Source organism: Pseudophryne corroboree, chromosome 11, assembly GCF_028390025.1.
Source record: "Pseudophryne corroboree isolate aPseCor3 chromosome 11, aPseCor3.hap2, whole genome shotgun sequence".
Classification (NCBI taxonomy): domain Eukaryota; kingdom Metazoa; phylum Chordata; class Amphibia; order Anura; family Myobatrachidae; genus Pseudophryne; species Pseudophryne corroboree.
The window spans coordinates 286,736,264-286,750,622 of record NC_086454.1 but is presented as its reverse complement, the minus strand read 5'-3'; the positions used below and the strand labels follow the sequence as shown (position 1 = coordinate 286,750,622).

At 43.6% G+C, this 14,359-nt stretch overlaps 1 protein-coding gene across 1 annotated transcript in view; it reads left to right on the top strand.

Annotated features, from left to right (window-relative positions):
• HSF4 (heat shock transcription factor 4) overlaps positions 1-14,359 on the top strand; it is a 101,967-nt gene that overhangs the window by 72,951 nt on the left and 14,657 nt on the right. Inside the window, exons 6-8 of the mRNA XM_063944240.1 lie at positions 2,012-2,076; positions 6,430-6,529; positions 10,180-10,304. Coding sequence (XP_063800310.1) covers positions 2,012-2,076; positions 6,430-6,529; positions 10,180-10,304 — 290 coding nt within the window. The remainder of the gene's footprint in view (positions 1-2,011; positions 2,077-6,429; positions 6,530-10,179; positions 10,305-14,359) is intronic.

Genomic DNA, 14,359 nt, shown 5'->3' with positions numbered 1-14,359 from the left:
GCTTCGCTAGAACCTGTGCAAAACCACAAAGGACTTTGTACCTGTACATCGTGCGTGCGCATTGCGGTGCATGCGCAGAAATGCCGATTTTTAGCCTGATCGCTGCGCTGCGAACAATGGCAGCTAGCGATCAACTCGGAATGGCACCCTATGTACAGTAGATGCTTTGACTAATTTTTATTTTGAGAATTCATTTGGGCATCCAGTTGCAGATTAAAAAAAAAAAATCAGAGATCGAAGGAAGGTAAAAAAACTAAAATATTCAAGAGAAACATGCTATAGTTTAACAATAAAGCATTTTTTTTTTCAAATGTATTCTTTAAATGGGGATTTAGGGTTTTTCACCACCATAAATAGACCTCGGGATCAGCAATAAGTGTCCCTCCAGCTGTTATAGAACTACACATGTCAGCATGCCCAGCCACAGATTTGCTATATTTGGCTATTCTAAAACTGTTGTTATTATTATTATTATTATTATCCTTTATTTATATGGCGCCACAAGGGTTCCGCAGCGCCCAATTACAGAGTACATAAACAAATAATCAAACAGGAAAACAAATAATCAAACAGGAAATCAGAAACTTACAGTTGATGACAGTATAGGACAAGAACAGGGTAAATGAACATAGTTACATAGTTACATCAGCAGATGACACTGGAATAAGTATCAGGTGGCAGAAGACTGCTGGATTTGGTGCAGTTGAAGATTATTAAAGTAAGAAAGGATAAGCACATGAGGGAAGAGGGCCCTGCTTGTGAGAGCTTACATTCTAAAGGGGAGGGGTAGACAGACAGGGGTGACACAGATGGGGTACATAGAGAGCGTAGAACAGAGGGTTAGGATGAGATTTGGCTGGGTTTGGTGAAGAAGTGGGTCTTGAGAGCCCGTTTGAAGTTTTGTAGAGAGGTGGAGAGTCTGAGGGGGAGAGGTAGGGAATTCCAGAGAAGTGGTGCAGCACGTGAAAAATCTTGGAGGTAGCAGTGGGAGGAAGTAATCCGTTGGCAGGAGAGTCAGCGTGCATTAGCAGAGCGAAGAGGACGGGTGGGAGTGTAAAGGGAGATAAGGTCAGAGATGTAGATGGGAGAGGAGTGGGTGAGGGCTTTGTAAGCGAGTGTGAGAAGCTTGAAATGGATTCTGAAAGGGAAGGGGAGCCAGTGAAGGTCTAGTAAGAGAGGAGAGGTGGACGTAGTGCGTTTGGTGAGGAAGATGAGCCGGGCAGCAGCTGTTGTAGGGCATGCTGGGATGTGTAGTTCAACAGAATCCGGAGGGTTGCAAATTGCCCACCCCAGTGTTGACTAATATTAGGTGTTTTTTATTTTTTTTAATTCTTGTGTTTGTGACTTTCCTTACCGTATATATCTGCCATTTCCTCATAGAATCTTATTGACTTTCTCTACTTTATGCTTTTAACAAAATATCTGATACATATGTTCTGTCACATTTAATAATGTATATTTTAGTTTGTCACCTATGGAATCTGAAATTCACCTAAATGTTTTCTAATTTCACTAAACTCGGCCTTTCTAAAACCTTTAAGGGGTAAGTTTACTAAGATGAGAGTTCTATTTAAGATGGGATGTTGCTTATAGCAACCAATCAGATTCCAGGTATTATCTTCTAGAAGGTGCTAGATAAATGAGAAGTAGAATCTGATTGGTTGCTACAGTATGGGCAACATCCCATCTTAAACAGAACTCCCATCTTAGTAAATTTACCCCTAAGCCTTTGTTTTGTTGCTGTGCTGATTTTCTGCTGCATGCATACTGTATTAGACCACACTGACCGATGGTCACTCCAGGTTAACTCTTACAGACATCTAGTATTTGTTTGATAGTATACGTCTCCGTATGTGAGGCTAGATCTAGGATTGCTCATAAGCACATATATGAAGTGAAGTGCCGATGTCTTATTGAGGAATATGTGTTTCTCTGGAGATCAGGGCACACACATGCGGATAGGTCAGTGAGTTCTGTAACTAACACCTGATGCTGTGCTTTTTTCTGACAGTTAATCCAGTTTCTGTTTGGACAGCTGCCTCCTGGCCCCTCCAGCAATGGGATAAAGAGAAAGATGTGAGTGCCTGCAGGACTCTCCCCCCACACACACATACAACCACCACACTCCTAAAACCTCCTCAACAACAATATGACAAGCTCAGCGAGGCCCCCGGTGCAGGTCACCTGACCCCATACCCTGGTGATGCGCACTGACTGAATGGACCTGCTGAGTCAGATCTGCTGACCACTGGCTTTCAGAAAACTGTGTACAAAGTGCCCTCTCAGCTCCTGGGACTATTGTGGGGCAGAGAGGGAGGGAAACGCATCCTGCAAACAGGCAGCTAAGCATTATATCCCAGATCAATATCCCAGATCATCTCTAGTAGCAGATCCAAGTCTTTCTGGCAATAATATGTAGCATTACAGGAAAACATGTTCACGTCTTCCTGTCACCACACAGCAGAGGCAGTGATTTTGGTGTCTGAGTCAATGTATTGCTTATTAATTCCCTTGACACCTATAAGGCACAAAGTGATTGCCACTGAATTAATAGTCCACTTTCTCTTGGATACTTGTCCATCCTACAAAATGGCTGCCTCCAATATGAGTGAGTGATAAATGCACTTCAAATGCAGAGTGGGGAGTGATAGATCTGTATTTGTGAATATTTTTTTTTAGAAATATAACATTTTAAGTAAACAATACTCAACATCATTGATCAGCTCTGAGTAAGAAATAAACCTTGTTTTAAATATCATGGTTTAATTAAATAACATTTCAGAATTTAAGAGGCACTGGCAGCTAGGGCGCCGTGATTCAAGAAAGTCTGGGAACCACTGCCTTAATGAAAGACCAATGAACCGGAAAAAAAGTCACTCTAAGCCCACTTTATACATAATGTGACAGGGAGGCTTATTCTGCCACAATATTTTTGTCTCAACAAATTAGTTGTGGCTTTACAGTTTATTTTATATTGTTGTTACTGACCCTACTGGTGTTATGCAGCCTTAAGACATTTCCCAAGTTGTAAGTGAATAGTCACTGAAACCACCAGACCCTGCTATCCCAATACTTCTGGGCGTTTGGTATAGCTGCTGTAGCATCTGACTGCTGGTGACTATAGCTGTTTCTCCTGACTTTGGAACAGGACTACTGGTTAGCTGGGAGTTTGCAGAATCTGGACAACACAAGAAAGCCGGGGGAACAGATTAGGGAAGCTCCAATCTATTGGTCAGTGGAATTCAGAAGGCTATAGGTATCGTGCAGAATCTTGTAGCACAATAGTGTTTATTGCTCGTGACTACACGTCAGTCTGTTGTACTGATGATCACGCAATCTGAATTTTATATAGAGTTTTTGGGGGTTATTTAACACCTAGGTTGGCAGAAGGTAATCCAGTATTATGTGTTGACTGGGAGCCCAGTGGCCAAAGATCTTGCACACCTAGTTGTGTGTAAGATTTTTTTTTGCATCTAACGACCAATGAAAAGGCAAGAGAACTCATGTAGGCCAAGCTATACACAGCAGACAAAGGTGAAATCAAGGTCATAACTGGCACAAAGGTCATGGCAGTCAACAAGGGAATAAATAGGAGGTCCATATTGCTGGGTACACACTGTCGGATCAATTTGCCGTTAGTAATGACAAATTGCCTACATCGCTAGGTTTGATGTGCTGCATATCAAACCTAGCAATATCGCTAGTGACTTTTATATGCTCATGAAGGACGGAACATGATCGTTCCGCCCTTCATAAGAGTCGTTCTAATGTGCAATGGAAGAGAAAATAGATTTCTATATCTCATACTAAGGGTGTGTACACACAGTGAGATATTTTCTTTCGATTTTGACTATATAGTCAAAATCGCAGGAAAAGTTAGTGCAGATCGTAACGTGAAAGTCACCTTGCAATCCCGATTCGATCCCGATGCGCGGTCCCGCCAGGTTGGCATCGCAAGAAAAGATAGACTGTGCAGGCAAGTTAATCCTTGCTAGATCGGTGTACTATCTAGTTCATCTCACATGTCAATGACATCTCACGTAAGCCAAAATCTCACATAAGCCAAAATCGTAAGCACACATAGTCCATATCTCAAGAAAAGTTAGTCAAAATCGGTGGTGCTGGGCTCCGGGGAGTTCAAGGGAAATCGCAAGTGAAAATCAGGCATAGCTAGGATCTCACCGTGTGTACACACCCAAAGGTTGACGATCATCCAGAATAGAGGGCAGTGAAAATGGAGAATTTGCATTCTTGCAGATTTTAAAGAATAAATAGAAAAAGTATTATGGATTATCAGGGATAAATGTGGAGGATAATTCCAGATGATACCTTTATACAGTCTATTCAATGGTACTCTTTAGGACTTATGCATTTAGGATCTATTTTATCTGAGGGAACACTAATAACAATGTTTTTAATGAACAGCCAAACTATATTTTAATATTGTCCCCAACTACTATACAGAAAAAGTTTTTGTGAATTAAATTAGCTTCAGCAGATTTCTGTGGGGTACAACCCCGTGTCCAGTTACCTTGTACACATAGCCATAGCTGCTGACGAATATAGTATGGACCTGGCCATATAAAATGGGCAAAGAAGTACAAAATTAACTGGAAAAATCCATGCTAAAACAGACACTAAAGTCAGAGCCAGTGGCAAGGAACAATAGTCAGGAACAATGGTCAGGAAGAAAGCAAAGGTCATTAATATTTGTTAAACCATCAAAGATCTGTAGTGGACTTACATGTATATGTGCAGTAACTTCAAGTAAAGACTCAGAGTAATCTAGTAGAAGCATGTAATCATATATATGGTGCTTCAGAACCTTTGTGGCGCCAAATAAAAGATAATACCAATAATCTTGGAATGGAAATTAGACTCCAGAAGTATTAAGAAGTCACTGGTCAATACAATATGCCACCATATATTCCCCTAACCCTGTCATGTAGCATTATAATTCTACTACATAGTACAGGTTGAGTATCCCTTATCCACAATGCTTGGGACCAGAAGTATTTTGGATATCAGATTTTTCCGTATTTTGGAATAATTGCATACCATAATGAGATATCATGGTGATGGGAGCCAAGTCTAAGCACAGAATGCTTTTATGTTTCCCATACACCTTATACACACAGCCTGAAGGTAATTCTAGACAAAAGTTTTAAAAACTTTGTGCATTAAACAAAGTGTGTGTACATTCACTCAATTCATTTATGTTTAATATATACCTTATACACACAGCCTGAAGGTCAATTAATACAATATTTTTAATAACTTTGTGTATTAAACAAAGTTTGTGTACATTTTGCCATCAGAAAACAAAGATTTCACTATCTCACTCTCACTCAAAAAATTCCGTATTTCGGAATATTCCGTATTTCGGAATATTTGGATATGGGATACTCAACCTGTATCCGACTGATGTCAGATATTATAATTTGCCTTTATATACAATCATAATGCCACTATAAAGCACTGTATTGCCTTTAATAAAGTATATCATTACAACCATATAACCAGCATATAGCCCATATCATACATCCATATCGTCCAATGCCCAAAGTGTTTGCCTTTAGCTCTTTAGAATGCCACCATTTCCCCTTTGCTGTCACTACTCTCTCCCATGAGCAATTTTGAATACCTGGAACCTGTCCATGGACATTAAAGACCAATGGCAACAGTGTTGGACTGAGGCATAAAGGTCCCACCATAAAATGCAGTGGTAGGGGCCCTGGTTTAAGGGGTGTGGCCAGCCAGCACAGATCTACTTGGCCATTAAAGGAGGGGACAGGGGTGTGTCAGGTCCATCGGCTTTGATTGACAGTTGAGCTAATCGTAGGGCCCACTGGGGATTTCCTCTGTACATCTGTGGGCCAGTCCGGCCCTAATTGGTTTAAACAATTAAAAACTGTAATGGGTATTATTCTCTAGCCGGTTAACAAGCTAGTTTATTTGCATCTGCAGTTAAATAAAATGTCCACTATCTTTAGCTAGGTGATTTGCAAATAAATACAAAGTTGCAGCTGTGTATCAGGCATACTAAAGAATGGGGTCAGGAGGAAGTAAAAATGTCTAACGTTAAGGTCTAACGATGTCACAGGACTACCTCCTCCATTTGTTTCAAACATTGGACTATTATACTGAACTGTGAAGCAAAAATATATTATTACTGAGTAGTGAGGAACCAGTTTTTCAAGATTGAACCAGATTCTTGGCAGAAAAATCCCCTTAGTCTGTATGAGAATTGCAGCTGCTTCTTGCTATCAATGATGTCATTGATTCAGGATTGCATAGAGTGTGTATGGAGAAGATGGCTAAGTAAATTGATATTAGTCACTTTGTTTTCCTGTCACGTATATATCTGCTTATTATGTAAAACCTAATGTAGTGAAATACATATAATTAACTCTTACCATTCCTCTATAGACCCCTCATGTTGGATGATGGAAACTGTGCCTTACCCCTGGCCAAATTCAGCAGGCACCTACCAGTGGACTCCCTTCATGACCCATATTACATACAATCGGTAAGTTTGTTTTTAGTGGCAATGCAAATCCATACCAGTAATATTGTCTATGTGTCACAAAACATGACTGGAAGCTGTCTTTTGCACATGCGCAATAAATATTTTAATAAAACATGCATACAGTACTGTACATTCAGTGCTGCGCTGTGCTAGGCAGTGGAGAAAATACAACATACTGTACATAAAACGGGAACATACAAGGTAAAAAAAATAGTCATGAAATCAAAGGGTATGGAGGGCCCTGCTCGTGAGTGAGCTTACATTCCAATTGGAGGAGGTCACTGCTGAGTAACCTTTCATATGGCAGATATTGAACAAACAACAGAAATGAGTTGCTCTATAAAGGACCTGCATTCCATTTCTACTTCTGTTTAACACCTTGACCAGAGTTATGTTTTGGTGACTTACATGAGGTGAAAATGATCCCTCCCTGTATCATAAGCCTGGTAAATAGGATTTTTATTTCTGCCAAGAAATTTCCTGCTACTTTAGATTGATATAAAAAAAAATATATTTATATTTCCCTTCTTTCTTGTTAGTCCAGATGCTGCGGCTAATGGACTACAACCATGACAGCCACAGCCTTAATCTGTCCTCAAATGTAGCTGCTATTTACTTACCATGAGGACAATTATGCCAGGCAAGGAGATAGGAGGAAGAGAGGACTTTAATACAACATGGGTGTGGAACATGCTGAGTCCATGAGGGTGAATTGTGGGGAGCAAAACTGTATTAGGATGGGTCGGGGTAACTAAACGTAAAGAGGTGAGGTTTGAGGGAGTGCTTACAAAATTGGAGGTTGGGCATGACTGTAAATATGGAGGGAGTGCCGTTAAAGTCCTACAGATGGGAGTGTGAGGTGCTTTTAGATGGGTAGTTGAGACGAAGGTCATTAACAGAATGTAGATGCGTAAGGGAGAATTTCCTTACAAGGTTGAAGATGTTGGAAGGGAAAGCATTGTATAGGGATTTGAAGAAGATTAGTCATGGTGCTGCATTCAGAACAGATGGGTACAGGAAGGCCAGATGGGATGTAGTAACTCGTTGTGAAGGAAGGTGGTAAGCCAGGAAATGTGCTGTGAATGCCAAGTGGGTGAAGGGTGTCAAGGAGGAGGTTGGTTGGTTGATTGCATCGAACATTCTAGAAAGTTTGAAGGAGTAGGAACAGGGAGAAGTGGTCCTTCAACTTAGCCTATGGTAGATCATATTGTCACATAGGTGAGGGCAGTCGACTGGAAAGGGTGGAAGCCTAGTTGTAAAGGTCAAAAAGAAAGTGAGCAGTGAGAAAAGTGTGATAAACAGTTGCAGATATATGTTCGAGAGGTTTGTAATAGAAGGGGAAAGAAAGTGGAGTCATGACACGATTTCTTGACCATGGAAGTGTTTCGCGAATGTTTGAAGTTGAATTGGGAAATGCCAGAAGAAATGGACAGGTTGAAGCGGAGACCATTAGGGGAGAGATAGTAGAGGAGGTGAGAGGAAGGAGGGCCAAGGAGACAGACTGAGGTGGAACAAACCTTTAGAGTCCATGACAGAAGAGCTGGTGGAGAGGGTGGCAGGGGGCAAGGCGGTATTAAAGAGATAATGTGATGGATGGAGTCTATTTTGTCCTTGAAGTAAGAGGCAAAGTTGTGGGTCGTGATCATGAATGGAGGGGAGAGGAGGCAGAGGCCATAGAAGGGAGTTGATTGTAATAAAAATGTGACAAATACTTCAAAGACATTTCCAGTTCACCTATGTTGATTTCATCAGATACACTCTGCCTCATTTATAGACTGGTGCTGTTTTGTTGATTTTCAACTACATGGTTTAAAGCAGACTAACTTGCCAACTTCAGTAAGATTCCCTCTGACAGTTCCCCGTAGAGGACGGACCAGGTGGGCGGGGTGCCTCGCTCCTTGTGACGTTTTACTGGGATTCCCTGTTATGAGTCGCAGGGGGTAGGGCTACAATTATACCATTAATAATGAATGCGTCTTCACTGCCTCTTGTCCTGACCACTTTATGGGGTGGCTGGGGGGTGAGCGCAGGGTGGCCCACCTTTCCTGGAGCTTGGAGGCTTCCCCAACAAAATCGTCAGTCTCCCAAAAGTTCCAGGAGAGTGGAAATGTATTAAAGCAGATGGACACAGGTGGAATAATTACTAATTTTCCAAAACAGATTTACTCACCTGTGCATGATTAAAGAAATCCTAAAAACATGACTTGTTGGGTGTGCATGAGGAATGGAGGCTTTAAACCAACAGGACCAACTAAGAAACTGTGGTTTCTGCATATTTTATGGAAAAAAAACAGCTTGATAAATAGGCCCCTTGATGTTAGTATATTTTACGGAAAAAAAACAGCTTGATAAATAGGCCCCTTGATGTTAGTATATTTTACGGGGGAAAAACAGCTTGATAAATAGGCCCCTTGATGTTAGTAAAAATGTTATTTAGCATTTATCTGTACTAATTAGTTTCAAAATATATTTATCATGATAAATAATCAGATGAGACGTCTTTCTAGGGCATTATTACAATTGTGGAAAGATCCCCACACCCTCAACACAGGACAGCAAGACCTCTGGGAAGCTTAGTATTACAGATACAAACCCCACAAAATATAAAAGTGTTCCATTCACGTTCTACAAAAATCACATACTGTAACATACTAAGCTCATGTAACAAACACATTATAGGTATTTATTTTGTAAATCAAAACCTCTGGGTTTACTAAAAGTGCCTTTTTATTGGTGGGTTTTGGCCTTTGACAAAATTAGCATATCCACTGCATACTGCCTATACTTTACTTACATTATATTATGTCATATACAATTATATATGACATAATATAGTGTAAAACAAGTATAAGTTAGTAAGCTGGTAGCAACAAGGACCTACAGCTAGGAACCAACAAAGGGGCACAACTTTCAATGATAAAGAGATGGTGGTTGGCTGGTTGCACTGGTTGGCAACTAGCAGTACATGGATTTTTGAGAGCAAAACAGCCAATGCACAACATAATTATTTTTATATTTGTGTTGGTTTGCTGGGCAAGATGGTGGCGTCTCTGGAGGATCAGAACTTTGCATTGGCTGATGGGAGGAGCTCAGCAGAGCAAAGTCAATCCTTGATTTTGGTAAGAGCACAGAACTGGCAGAGAGAGATAGACTCCTACACTTTTAATGGATCAATTTTTCAGCTTTCATTATTATTGTTGTTATTATTATTATTATTCCTCCCACAATCCTTTTTATAGTCTCCCTAGTCATTATTATTATTATTATTATTATTATTATTATTATTATTCCTCCGACAATCCTTTTTATAGTCTCCGTAGTCATTATTATTATTATTATTATTATTATTATTATTCCTCCGACAATCCTTTTTATAGTCTCCGTAGTCATTATTATTATTATTATTATTATACCTCCCCCGGTGCTTTTTATAGTCTCCCTAGTCATTATTATTATTATTATACCTCCCCCAGTGCTTTTTATAGTCTCTCTAGTCCCTCGAGTACAGTGTAGACGTGTATATTGCATAACTTATATGTTTTGTGGTAAGCTTCATAAATTCTACGCAGAAGATTCCTAACATGACACTGAGCACCTGCTGCTGCATATTACCTTTATGCTTATTTTGTCATAAAATGTTTTCTGTGCAGCCACCTACAGATCCAGTGTCCTCTTTAAGCAGCCCCGCTGTCATCGCCGGTCCTATCATATCAGATGTAACCGAGGCTCTGCCCGCCAACTCAGTGACTGCACAACCTAATGCTGATGGGGAGAGGTAACAAAGGGGTGGGGTACTTACAGTACAGCAATGTTACAGTGGATATTGGATATTCTTGCTAGGGATATGCATACAGAAAGTTCCTATGCAATTCAGAAGATCTAAAACATCAATAGTTACTGTATATAGACAGTGGCGTCACAAGGCGGGTGCGGGGGGTGCGGCCTGCACCTGGGTGTGACACCTGGAGGGGAGTGACACCAAATGTCAGCTCCCCCGCAGTGTCAGGAGCCAGGTGCTGCAGTGAGAAAGTCTCCTACAGCACCCGGCTCCTGTCATAGAAGAGGAGCCAACAGCGCACGGAGATTGTCTCTGGGGAAGCCCAGCATCTCCTCTGGGCATGCCCCCAGAGTGACGATTCCGGGATCCCCGTGAAGCCATGCCCCCTATGTGTAAGGTCATGCCCCCTTTTTTGACACGAGCGCGGCAGGAGATCAGGGGTGCGCCCCGGGTGTCACCACACCCGGTGAGGTCTGTGTATAGAGAATATAATATATAAGCAGAGTTGCCATAATATTCCTTTAATGCTGGACACATATGAATTACACAAGTTCTGTGGCGGGCTAAATTCTAGACTGTGTTTCATGTGGTTTTAATTGGCCAAATTTGTCCCACTGTCCTTTACACATTAAGAATAAAATACAGGCATTTAATCTATTATCAGTAATGCATGGGATTCCAAGGGGGAGATTCAATTAGGTGCCGGGTAATTGAATGCGCTGCCGGATTCAGTTAGCTGTGGGGGAGGTGGCCTGGCTGCTGAAGGGAGCAGGCAAGTCTTGGATGGGCTCCTGAGTTCTGGGGCTTATTTTTCTTTTATTAGCCCCTTACTGGGCTCCCTGGACGCCCTCAGTGGCCTCTCTGTCCCCCCTGAACTCCCTGCAGCGCCCCTGTTTGTGCCGCGGAATCGGGGAACAGTACCTGCTGTTCCCGCGGATTGCGGCCTTAAGGGCTTCCACAAGCCGGGGCCTCGAGTTGCTCCCCGACCCGGAGGCGCTTCCAGAGACCTCCGAGTCCGGCCGCGATTGTCACCCGGACCCGCGCTACTCCCGCTGCCATTAGCCGCGGCAAGAAGACGCGCCCTGCTGCCCTCTGACACGCATTGCCGCCTGGAGACGCTGAGAGATGCTGGGACCAGCTGCATCCAGACGGGGCCGCGGGACGCCCGGCGGCCGTCTTCCAGGCGCACTTCCGGCTCCCTTCTGCTTCTCTCCTGCTGGGCCCCAATGTAAGTGGATCTATTGGATCTGTGAGTTAAGGGGCTCCAGAGGGGGGGGGGGGGGGGGTTGGGAGGGGACAGGCACTGAGCTGCACTCCATCCTGGAGGTGAAGCTCACAGAGCTGCCTTCCTGCCACTGCTTTCATCACCAGCCCGGCCCATCTGATCTGGGGGGACTCGGGACTCCGGAGACTGGCGCACAGTGCCTTATAATTATATAATTACATACCGACTGGACCGTGCCCTGAAGTAGTGCTGCTGAGGTCGACAGCGCAGCCCCCAAGCTATGTGTCTGCCTGCCTGATGTCACCCTAAGGCCACGGAGGGGGCTACTGCACGGCGACGGCCCACGTGTTTGTACATTACCAAGGTCATATGAAAGTGTAACACCGCTCCACCTGCTTGCAGACCGATCTCATGGTGAGAAGCACGAAGAAAAAGAAGGCCAAGATCAAGCCAGATATCTCCTTTCTCAAATCTCGTTTTGAGGATATGGACAACCGCGGCCGGCGGAATAATATCAGGGTCAGAGGTCTCCCCGAGAGTGTCCAAAGTGTCTGACGAATGCTTTAACCACGATATTTGGTGAACTTATTGACCTAGACTCAAATAAGGACATTGTATTTGACAGGGCGCACCGTGCTCTCCGTCCCCGTGGCATACCATCTGACAGGCCGCGAGATGTGATTTGCAGGCTTCACTATTATGTTCAAAAGGAGGAGATAATGAGAAAGGCGTGCCAACTGGATGGAATTGACTTTCAAGGCACCAGGATTCAGTTATTTACGGATCTTGCATGGTCGACCCTACAACAGCGTCGGGCCTTGAAACCCCTCACAGATTCCCTGAGGAAACTTGAACTGAAATACAGATGGGTCTTCCCTTTTTCTCCTCAGGTTTCTCATAATGGCAAGGTTGCTACTCTCTCCAGACCCTCGGATCTACAGGCCTTCTCCTCAACTCTGGGTTTGCCCCCAGTGCTATTACCTGATTGGGAAGCTTTTCACTACCAGCCGGATTTGCCTGCTGTTATTCCTCCAGACGACGTGTGGAAACAAGTTCGTTCCCCTCGGTCACAAGGAAGTCATCCTGCCAGCTTACGATCCCTGGAGCCTCCATGATTGAGTGACAATGTCTTGTATTGATGTGAATTCTCCTGTTAATGCTGTTGCATCCTTGGTTTTTCTCCTTACTGTTGCAATATGATGCTCCCATGTGAGATCGGTTTTGTAACGGTTTCATAGTTTAGTGATAGGTTATCGTTGGAATGTATTTTTGATTGTGTTTAAGCTGCATATATATTTCAGTGACAATATCCCTTTATATATTTCAATTAGCTGTGGGAACCCCGCATGCTAAGCCCCATAGGAAGGATTTCTGATCACAGCCTCAGGAGCTGCGAGGAAAAATTCACGTTAAAATACAGACTCTGCATTTTAACGTACAGGGGGTGGGATGCAGCAAGCAGGGGAGAATTTAGAGGTCAGGCCGCCCCTAGGCACAACATTATCGTCACCCCCATCATGTCACTGCTCCCTTCATGTTGAGGCCTACCAACTGCCAAAGCAGCACCAACCTCAATCCCCTCGTTACCTCCACAATTTACCGATCTTTGCCCCCTCACCCCTTAGCAGTTGAAAAAAAAAAAAATCGTAATGAGAAAACAAAAAAAAGAATCACCTGGCCATCGGCCTAGCAGGGCTCTCGTGCAGTGGAGCATACTGTTCCTCCCCCCCAGCAAGTGTCACGCCTAGGCACGTGCCTCACGTTCCTAGTGGGAAATCCACTACTGGCAGCAAGCATCACATTTTGCTTGCAATGCATCCCGCCACTCTCCACATGCGTAGTGGTGTTTACTAACGCCATATGCATGAGGAAAATCACAAAGGACAGCTCTTGCGGCAAGAGCTGTCCTTTGTGATGATAGGATTTCCGGGTTTAGGACAAAGATAGGGAGGCCAATCCCAGGCCATTTTTTCAATCCCGGTACTCACCATAGACCGGGGGGTGGGAAACTTCCGTCTATCTCGGCGGCTCCCGAGGCGGGTGGCGGTGGACGGCGCTGCGTGACCTGTGACTCACATCACGCTGCGCGGGGGAGCCGGGAGGAGGGAGCCGGGCAGCGTTGAGCATCCTGAGGACGCTCAGCGCTGCCCGGCTTCAAAAAAACAAAGGGCTGCCTGATCCTTTAATCATCGTTTTTGGAGCTTCCAATCCCGGGATTGAATCCCGGCCGTTTATTGGCCTAAATCCCGGGATCCCGCCTATCCTGGTCCCGAGATTGGCCTCCTTAGACACAGAGTCCTATCTGCATATGCGTTGAGTGATGCACGCGCTGTGGGCGGGTGCTGGGTGGAATCTAGTTGGATTCCTCTCAGAAGGGGCAGTGCAATAGAAACCCATAGGCTTCTATTGGGCAACGCCATCTGAAGATGGTGTTGCCCACCGCATCAAAGCCCCAGAATCTATCGCATTCCGGGGCTTGGTGCATATGTGGTACACGGCCAGACCTCCAGAAACTGGTTTGGCTGCATATTTTAGCTTCCTGCATCTCACCCAGGGAAGTTCCTGGCTTCCAGCACTCTATGTGGAATCTATGGATTAGTGTGAATTAACCCATGGCTTACCACGCTGGAAAAATTGTGATTAATTAAATCGCTTCAACCTTGATACCTGGAAGTATTCCCCATGCGACCAACCCCACATCTGATTGAATTCTTCCTCAGGAGTACATTTACAAAAGTGGATATGTTGCCCAAAACAAGTAATCAATATAGCAAACAGTTATCTGGTACATTCTAGAAAATTCTATCTTAAATCTGGTTGCCATAGG